This window comes from Capra hircus, chromosome 16 (assembly GCF_001704415.2).
Source record: "Capra hircus breed San Clemente chromosome 16, ASM170441v1, whole genome shotgun sequence".
NCBI lineage: Eukaryota > Metazoa > Chordata > Mammalia > Artiodactyla > Bovidae > Capra > Capra hircus.
The window spans coordinates 36,079,410-36,088,716 of NC_030823.1; the positions used below are offsets into that span (position 1 = coordinate 36,079,410).

Genomic DNA, 9,307 nt, shown 5'->3' on the forward strand with positions numbered 1-9,307 from the left:
TGAAAACAACACAAAGTAGTTCTCAACTGTAGCTTAAATTCACTTGTTAAGTTTTTAGACAGGGAGAAAGCTTTACTTCACTCTGCTAAATACAGCAAAATAACAAGATGCCTGAACCAGTGAGCAAGAATCTTCAGGGAGACAGATTCTTCCTCCCACCCCTAAAATGCAAATTGGAGAAAAAGGCAGAAGAGCGTTCTCTTTAAATGTTCACTGCCTGGAGGCAGGATCATAAACCAAGAATAAAATGTAGGAAGGCAAAGGGATAAAGAATTCTCTGCTGGAAAGCATGCTTTTGGGTTCAGGAGATACTGAATAGGCAGGGGGAAATAATAGATCTGGAGCTCAGACAAGAGGTTTTGACAGCTATTTAGAGACAAAAGGGTGAGAATGTGAAGTCTGAGAACAGTGGTGGGAACTGGCCAAGGGCCAGTGCCCCCTGCTGACCCTAACACCCTGAGGGAGCGGTAACACTTCCCAAGTTCTTCTGAGCGGGTGGTGCTTGGGAGCCTTGTAAGAGAACCAGACTTTGATCAGGAGGGGAAGGAAACCATTTTTTTTCAAAACTGAAAAAATACAGGGAAGTTGATTTACCAGAATGGGGGTTGTAAATAGCATAAAAAAGGCTGAGAGGGAGTGGAACAAAAAGAAAATGTCAGTATAAGGAAGAGCAATAAAGCATTTCCCCAACAGAATTCAAACTCCTTTAAGCACAGCAATCAGCCCTTCTATTTCTTTCTCATGCCCACACAATGTAGGTTCTCAAGTATGTTGACCAACAGCAGCGTGAACCTACCCTGGAATTAGAGCATGTCTCCTAAGGCACTACACAGAGCACCTACACAGCATCTAAATACCTATTCTGATGTGGCTGCTTGATAGAAAGACACTCAGGAACCATTCTTCGAGCCTGCACTCACCATGAGGCCCTAACTAAGCACTTACATCATATTACAGCAAACCATAGAGTAACCAAGTTACTTAGTTAGGACTGAGGATTTACCACCCCTTGCAGACTACTGGTTAGAAATGAATCATAATCCCAGTGAGAAAATTATACTGCTCTATCAACAGCTAATGAATTCAGGATAAAATGAGAAGCTATGATGGACTTGAAGTATTTCTGATACTGTTTTGTGGCCAAAGGTTATACCTGCATTTCATCTTGCTTCAGAGGTTAAACAGTGTGCTGAGACTGCTGTTTTTTATTTACAACATGGTTAGAAGAGTATAATCATTACCTAACAATGTTTGGCCAAGGAAACACTGTATATCTGCTTGAAATGGTAATAATCCTACCACTGACAGCTATGAGAAATGTCAGTGGTAGGATTAGGAACCTGATCTCTAGAGAAAGGAAGCAAGCTAACGATGGTACTTCAATATTTTAGGTATCTAGGAAGCCAAGTTTCTAAAACCCATTGCAATGCCATTCGTTTCTCAAGTACTGTGACCTTCATCTAAACTCCTTATCATTTTTTTGCCATTTCAAATTTCTCAGATTCATGGTTCAGGTATTCAAAGCCACCTGATAGCCCGAGGAACCTAAGGGACAAGTATGAGCTACTTGAGAAGAGTCATGGCTCAGGAGCGCATGTGTAGATACCAAGGGCAGAAAAAAATCTTCCTTCTCAAGTTTTGCAATTCCTGCAGTGTGGAAGTCGTCAAACACTGCATGAGCTTTGCTTCTTTCCTTTAAAACTTTTATGACTTGGGTTGTTCAACTTCCATGCTACATACACCATAAAGATTAACATAATTTAAAAAATCTTATGGTCTTACAAATGATTATAAATTTCTAGTACTTCACTAGTAATAGTCAATTGTTATTTTTAAAAAAAATGTGCAATCTTATTAGATGAAAATAACAGGAAGTATGTCAGATATTAACTGCACCTAAGCAAAAGACAGGGAGGCAAGGCATTGTATCTTTTGTAAAATCACAATAAAAAATTATTATCAATTCCCAGATGGGCTGGAGAAGAGACAAATGTGTGGTCTTACCAAAAAGCACAATTACTTAGTGATACAACAGCCAGCCACACTTTTTATCAGAGCACATTAATGGAAAATGCATTCTGAGTAAAACATTTTCCTTAGGAACCATCTTACAACTGTTCATCTCAAGGCTGATCAGAGACATCAAATAATGAACTGGTTTGACAGACAAAATGCCTAAATTATATTCCTAACACTATGTATTATAATATAGCCCTTTATAATCATGATCAAGGTATAAACCATTTAAACAGATCTATGAAATACAGGAGTGGGTTGCCACTGCAGGGGAGAAGGCAATGGCACCCCACTCTAGTACTCTTGCCTGGAAAATCCCATGGGCAGAGGAGCCTGGTAGGCGCCAGTCCATGGGGTCGTGAAGAGTCGGACATGACTGAGTGACTTCACTTTGACTTTTCACTTTCATGCATTGGAGCAGGAAATGGCAACCCATTCCAGTGTTCTTGCCTGGAGAATCCTAGGGATGGGGGAGCCTGGTGGGCTGCCATCTATGGGGTCGCACAGAGTCAGACACGACTGAAGCAACTTAGCAGCAGCAGCATGAAATACAGGGCTTCCCTGGTGGCTCAGACAATAAAGAATCTCCCTGCAGTTCTGGACACCCAGGTTTGATCCCTGAGTCAGGAAGATCCCCTGGAGAAATGGCAACCCACTCCAGTATTCTTGCCAGAAGAATTCCATGGACAGAGGAACCTGATGGGCTACAGTCCATCGGGTCACAAAGAGTCAAACACTGAGCAACTAACACTTATGAAATATACATCAATGTTTCATTCTTATTGTTAGTACAAAGAGACTCAAGGTAATACAGATCATAACGTCTAACAAAATAATGAAATCAACCTGAAAGGGCTTTCCTTTTTAGAACCTTCCTGAAGATAATCTCAATGCCTGAACACCCAAGGAAATGGCTAACTAGCCAAAGAAATATCAGCTAATACTTTCCTTTTCTCTAATCTGAAAAGATACTTAGGGCTATTTTCTTGAATTATATTCCAAGATAGTCATTTTTTCTAATGACAGCCCAGGATCCCCTGACATCAGGTCAGCCAGCTCGCTAGCTCACTGGCTCCCTTCATAGGAGCAGCAGTTAGGAGGCCTGAAGTGGGAGGAACTTCTTCATAATAATAAAACTGAAGCTGCTAGAGGTTAATGCTCTAGCGTCCCTCAGCAAGAAGTAGGGCCCAGGTCAGTCTTTCTGGGGCATCCCATCCCACATTCCAGTTTCACATTCTTTCCGGGAGCACCACAATGCCTCAGGAAAGGAAAAAACTGCAGTTACAGTTCCTAAAATATATAATTTCCAGGTCCATCCCATCATCAACACATCAATTAAAATGTTGTCCGTACTTACAGCATTTTTGCTAAGCTAGAATTAAGTCCCTTTATCTTCTGTGAGCCATGTAAAATCCCCTTCCAAACTCTCTCACTAAAAAAATACAATATGATGAGAAGAGCTATTACGCTGAGTTGCATAAAGCTTTTGGCTTATCTATGGTATTTGACCTCGTGATGCAAGCTGGTGACGTTCCCATGAAGTAAGGACAACTGTATTTTCAAAGGCCATGAATGAAAATATTACTATGACCTACCTCCTTGGAACTTTATTAATTTCATGATTTTTTAAATAGAAAACAAGAAGACAGTAGAAAGTACTAGCTATTAGGTTGTCACCTATGAAGGTACCTTGGCAGCTTTATTAACCTTATCTTCGTTTTCTCTCTTATACACAAAAACTGACGCGAGTTTGCCATCTTGCAATACAGCGGGGAAAACAGCAAGTCCGGAGGGTAAGGTGAACGGCGGCTCCTTCAGGGCATAGCTCTTCAAAGCGCTGTTCTCTGAGCCCATCCCTTATTTGGTGAGACAGGGGTGCTGCAGCTCCTTCTCAAAGCCAAGCAGACCTGAAAGCAAACAGAGAACATTTCAAAACGCTGAGTATCTGAGCTGTGAGCCAGAGACAGCCAAGTAACCAGACCCAGGCACTCCGCAGCAGAAACTCCTACCACTGCCTACAATCCTCATCAACTAGGCCATTTGACAACAATAACAGTCAAAGTTCAGCAAGTTACCTGCTAGGCTTGACGAAAAAACAAGTAATAGCTCTAGAAAAAAACGCACTTTACTAAACAGACACATGCAGTTACTGTCGTTCCCAACCCCCAGTGCACACACACAACTTCCACAGAGGAAGAGCGATCCAATACAGAATAAGGGCTCTCTGGCTCCCTAACCCACTTAGATCCAGTCTCACAGAATACAGTGCTGCAAAACTTGATCATTCAAAGATAAACTTCTGGATGTCTAAAACAACTCACAATTATGTGGAGAACACTGCAAACTGGAAAATGTTTCTAAAAATGTTGAAAAACATGTTAACAAATGGAAAGCTTGTATAAGTCAAGAAAACATAAAACACCAGCAGAATAATGGGAAGAGAAACAGATAACTCACTGAACACAAATGACAACAAATAAAAGAAAAAATACAATCCATGACTGCTCTCCAAAGTATGCTAAAAAGGGGGGAAAAGCAAAACTGTATAATCCCAGACATTAAAAAGACGTGAGATTCTAGGAAATGCAAACTTTTCTTTAAGGACAGAAAACAGGTAAGTGGTTGCCTGGGGTGAGATGAGTTAGAGGAACCATGGGAGAGGACAGGAATACGACCGGGTATAAGGAAACTTTGGGGGGAATGGATATATTCAGTATACCTTGATTATGATTATAGCGATGAGTGCTCTACTGCTATAGCTACACACACACACACACACACACACACACACACACACACACACTTGAAAGATGTGTCAGGTATTAACAGGTTTGTTGTGGATGTCAGATCATGGATGATTTACATACATGAATGTGAATGTATGTGAATTCACATTCCATGTTTGTCACAAACACAGACACACATTTGCCTGCACCTCCCAACTGTTCCACAGTAAGAGCATATCTTTCCAGGATACAAATGTTGTAACCACTCATATGGTCGCAACGGGCAATCCACAGAGGCTCGGCAGCATTGGTGGAGTGGCGAGGGCTTACCGCGCACAGGCACCTACTGTGACTGGGCTCACACTACGAAGGGGGCCACCATCAGAAGGTTCCAGCCGCAACTGCCACTTCAGAACTGCCAGGTCACACGACCTACCCATGAAGAGCCCAAAGCCTGAATATTTATGTGGGAATTTCCATGTGTTTTCAACATTGGCTCCAACATTTTTAAACCTGTATAGGCCAAACAACACGTGCCTGAAAAGTTTACAGCAGTCAGTTTTGAGTTCTGGCTTTACCATAACTTAAAAAAGACAAGATAAAAAGAGTTCTTACTAACTCTGGCAGCGTGGGAAGCAAGTTGTGAGTCTAAGTAACAGCCAAAAATTCTAGGTGGATCTTTATAAAATTTACTTTAAAATCTTCATCCTTTGGGTAAATATAAACCCAAGAATCATTATACATAGACCCTCTACTTGGGATTTTTTTTCCCCACTTTGGTAAAGTTCCATTCAACACTTACTAGGTTATCAGAGTATGTAATACTGCTTAAAACCAAAGAATTTCAAAGGGCTACAGACCTATATATAAACCTGAATAAGGACTATAACATATATAAGGGCTAAACTTATCTAAAATTGATGTTTTTTTAAAACCCAAGAATGTTTCTGAGGATAAGAACCAAGCTGGCTTTGTAACAAATCCACTGAGCTCCTACCTACCAATGAAACTCCAATACGTTGGCCACCTCATGCAAAGAGTTGACTCATTGGAAAAGACTCTGATGCTGGGAGGGACTGGGGGCAGGAGGAGAAGGGGATGACAGAGGATGAGATGGCTGGATGGCATCACCGACTTGATGGACATGAGTTTGAGTGAACTCCGGGAGTTGGTGATGGACAGGGAGGCCTGGCGTGCTGTGATTCGTGGGGTTGCAGAGTTGGACACGACTGAGCAACTGAACTGAACTGAAGAACAATAGAGGCAAAAAAAAAAACACCCCAAACAAACAAACAAATATCCCAAATGACAACAAGAAATAGTATTAAAAAGTATCTCAACAAGAGCTGACCCTTTAAAATCACAGGAAATTAGGGGTACCCATACCCTCTTGGTCAAAAACCTGAGAATAACTTTACAGCTGACCCTCCGTATCTGCAGTCACACATCTGTGCATTCAACCAACAAAGGGGACCCAACCAACCACAGGTCATGAAGTACCGCTCTAGGAAGATGTTAAAACTGGGTTTTATTTGGGTCCATGACCTAAAGAAAAACCACCTGAAAATTTAAAGGAATGAACCCCTTCCTTGTGAGAACTCAAAAGGATGACATTTTCTTAGTTTGAAAGCACGATTAATGTTGACAGCAGTCTACTGATACCACTCTGCAGTGCTTACAGTAGCTGGATTACAGCCTACTTTCAATAAAAACTTCGTAAGTTAGTTAGTGTTGATCGCTCAGTGGTGTCTCTTTGCCAGCCCATGGACTTAGCCCACCAAGTTCCTTTGTCCACAGAATTCTCCAGGCAGAATACTGGAGTGGGTTGCCATTTCCTTCTCCAGGGGATCTTCCCAACGCAGGAATAGAACCCGGTCTCCTGCATTGCAGGAAGATTCAATATGGTCTGAGCTACCAGGTAGGCCCTATTGAGAAATAAATATCAGGAGGGAAATAAAAAGATGCGCTGTTGACTGCAATTTGTATATATCTTATAAGCAGTAATTCTTAATTTGTAGCTTCACAATTCTGTATCCTAAGAGGCACAAAAACTTGCTATAAAAAATGCTTTAAAAATGGCAATTCAGCTAAAAAGGAGTTACTGAAATGTAATACTGGTAAACAAGAACACCTGGACTTCCAAAATGCTCTTTTTTGTTTTGAAGAGTAAAGGGGAAAGCACCAAATCATTTAACTTTGAAATGATAAAGTCACAAAAAGGCAGAAAAAGATATTCTATTAGCATAGGTATTTTTCAGAATTTACCACCTGGTGGCTCCGCTGGTAAAGAACTCGCTTGCCAAAGCAGGAGACCAAGAGACACAGACTCCATCTCTGGGTCGGCAAGATCCCCTGGAGGAGATGTCAACCCATTTCCAAGCTCCAGTATTCTTCTCTGGAAAATTCCATGGTCAAAGGAGCCTGGTGGGCTAGTCGATGGGGTCGCAGACTTGGACACGTTTGATCTCCTGCGCGCGCACACAGACACTAAAATAAAATATTGGGTAGTTTCTGACTTGTATAGGTATCATCGTCTTCTCTTTAAAATGCTGTTCACCTATCTTCCTTCATCCTTTTACTTCCTTGGGCAGCACATCAGGTTTCTAGGCCACCTGCGGGATTAAAAGTCCTTGTCTATGTTACCGCGCAACTCATACACTAAACTAAGAAATGAGTGTTCTTTAGGGAACTCGCTCTCCTTCTCAAGTAATTGGGATGATCGTGATCTTAGCTCCCTCAGATTGGAAGTTCCAACGATAAGGTTTTACACTAAGAGTTCAAAGGACATCTGGTATTGATGGGTATTTTGTTATCAGGTGATAATATTACTTGAGGCCCTTCGCTTTGATCTGTTTCACGTATACATTCCCTATAACGAACTCAGTCCAGCAATATATAATGAAGCCTTTGCGTACCTCAAGAACTAAGTGTGATTTCAGGCACGGGATGTTTTGGGGTATGCGCACGGGTCCTTAAAAACAACAGTAACAGGGATTCCAAAATTCAGGACCCAACTGAGTATTTGTACGGTTTCCTACGTATGTTTCACCTTTATTCTAGACAAAATGCACTACCCAGAGACAGGAGCCAGCGGGGCCTCTGGGGCCCCGCACCGGTTTCCGATCGAGAATGAAGGCAGCATCCCAGGGCGGGCGCGAACCCAGGCTCCCGCGGCTCGGCCCCAAGCGCCCGGCACCTTCCCGCCCCGCCGCGCACATTCGCCCTTCCGGGGGCCAGCCCGGGAGCGGAGGCTGGAGGTCGGCGGGGATCTGACCGCGACTCCTCGGGGTCGCTTAGAGGCCGGGGCGGCGATTCCGCTTCGCTGGCCGCTCACCTTCCACACCTGCCCGCGAGGCCGGGCTCAGCGGCTGCCTTCCAGCGCCCCACCGGGCGGGGGTCGTCCGCGACGCCCAGATTGGCAGGGGCCCCGGCATTGAGCACAGAGAGGCTGCGCGGAGGCGGCAAGCAGCGATCAACCGGCAGCGGTGCCGCGCCGAGCTCGCCCCCGCGCGGGCCCCAAGCGCGGACCCGCGAGCGGGGCGCGCGCCCCCCGCCTCGCTCCCGGCCCGGGCCGGCCCCCTCTCCGGCGGCCCAGGCCCGCACTGACGCAGGACGCAGCCGGCGGCTCCCTGTTACCTGCGGATGGGCGGTGGGGGAGGCGGCCAAGGGTCTTAGCTCCGGTCCCCTCTTCGCCCCGTGTTGACACCAACCACCCTCGCCTCCCCCGTGACGCTCTGGCCACTACACCCACAATCTTCTGAGTCTGGTCTCTCCGGCACCATAGAGACGGGTCCGGAAGCCGGAAAGAATGCCGGCCTGCAGCCCTCCAACGCCACCACGAGGGCGAGAGTACCCGGAACCGAGATAGAGCGGCCGCGCAGGTGTTTCTCAGGCCGGTGCCATCTTGAGTGTGGGCGCCAGTGCGGGCCCACGGCTCACTCTCTGCCCCTAGTCTCCTAGCTGGTCTGTGAAGATGTCTCTTCTCTTGTACTCTGACTTAAACGTGAAAGTCAGCCTTGACTTTAATTTTCAGCTTTTTATCTGCACGTCTTAACTGGATTTCCGCCCGAATCAAAAATGGCCGCTGGTGGCCTCTAACAAATAGAAAAGGGGCGGGACGGAGAAGAGGCATACTCTGGAAATTGGTGAGGACTTTTAGGAGAGTGACGTGGCTAACCCCGCAGCTCTGATTGGCTGTGCTGCGTGGGCCGAAGTCCTAACAATCCCTGGCTTAAGCTGGGAGAGGTGGAAGTGATTCTAGTTGAAGCCCTTTCAGATAGAGAATCTGAAGTTGCGCTTGTATCAGCGGGGAGTGAAATTGGGATTATTAATAGTGTTTGTGGGTCCCTGGGTCAGGAAGATCCCTAGGAGAAGGAAACGGCAACCCACTCCAGTATTCTTGCCTGGAAAATCCGTGGCCAATGGGATCGGATGGAATCGGACACGACGGGGCATGCGTGCATACACACATTATTAATACTGATAGTTTCTACTTAATAGTATCTTGTGAAAATAAAGTGAGTAAACGTGATATTTTTGGAACTAGTTGACTCAAACCCAATATA

At 44.7% G+C, this 9,307-nt stretch overlaps 1 protein-coding gene across 3 annotated transcripts in view; it reads right to left on the minus strand.

The window, feature by feature from the left end:
* The window catches only part of SCYL3 (SCY1 like pseudokinase 3), a 43,258-nt gene extending 34,631 nt beyond the window's left edge, over positions 1-8,627 (minus strand). Inside the window, exons 1-2 of one of the 3 annotated variants that reach the window (XM_018060288.1) lie at positions 8,379-8,627; positions 3,706-3,923 (exon numbers count right to left, since the gene is read on the minus strand). In XM_018060288.1, the coding sequence (XP_017915777.1) occupies positions 3,706-3,870 (165 nt within the window). In that variant the 5' untranslated portion in view covers positions 3,871-3,923; positions 8,379-8,627. Of the gene's footprint in view, positions 1-3,705; positions 3,924-7,010; positions 7,106-8,076; positions 8,285-8,378 lie in introns of those variants that run through there. The other 2 variants (XM_018060290.1, XM_018060289.1) reach the window with 2 other exon arrangements.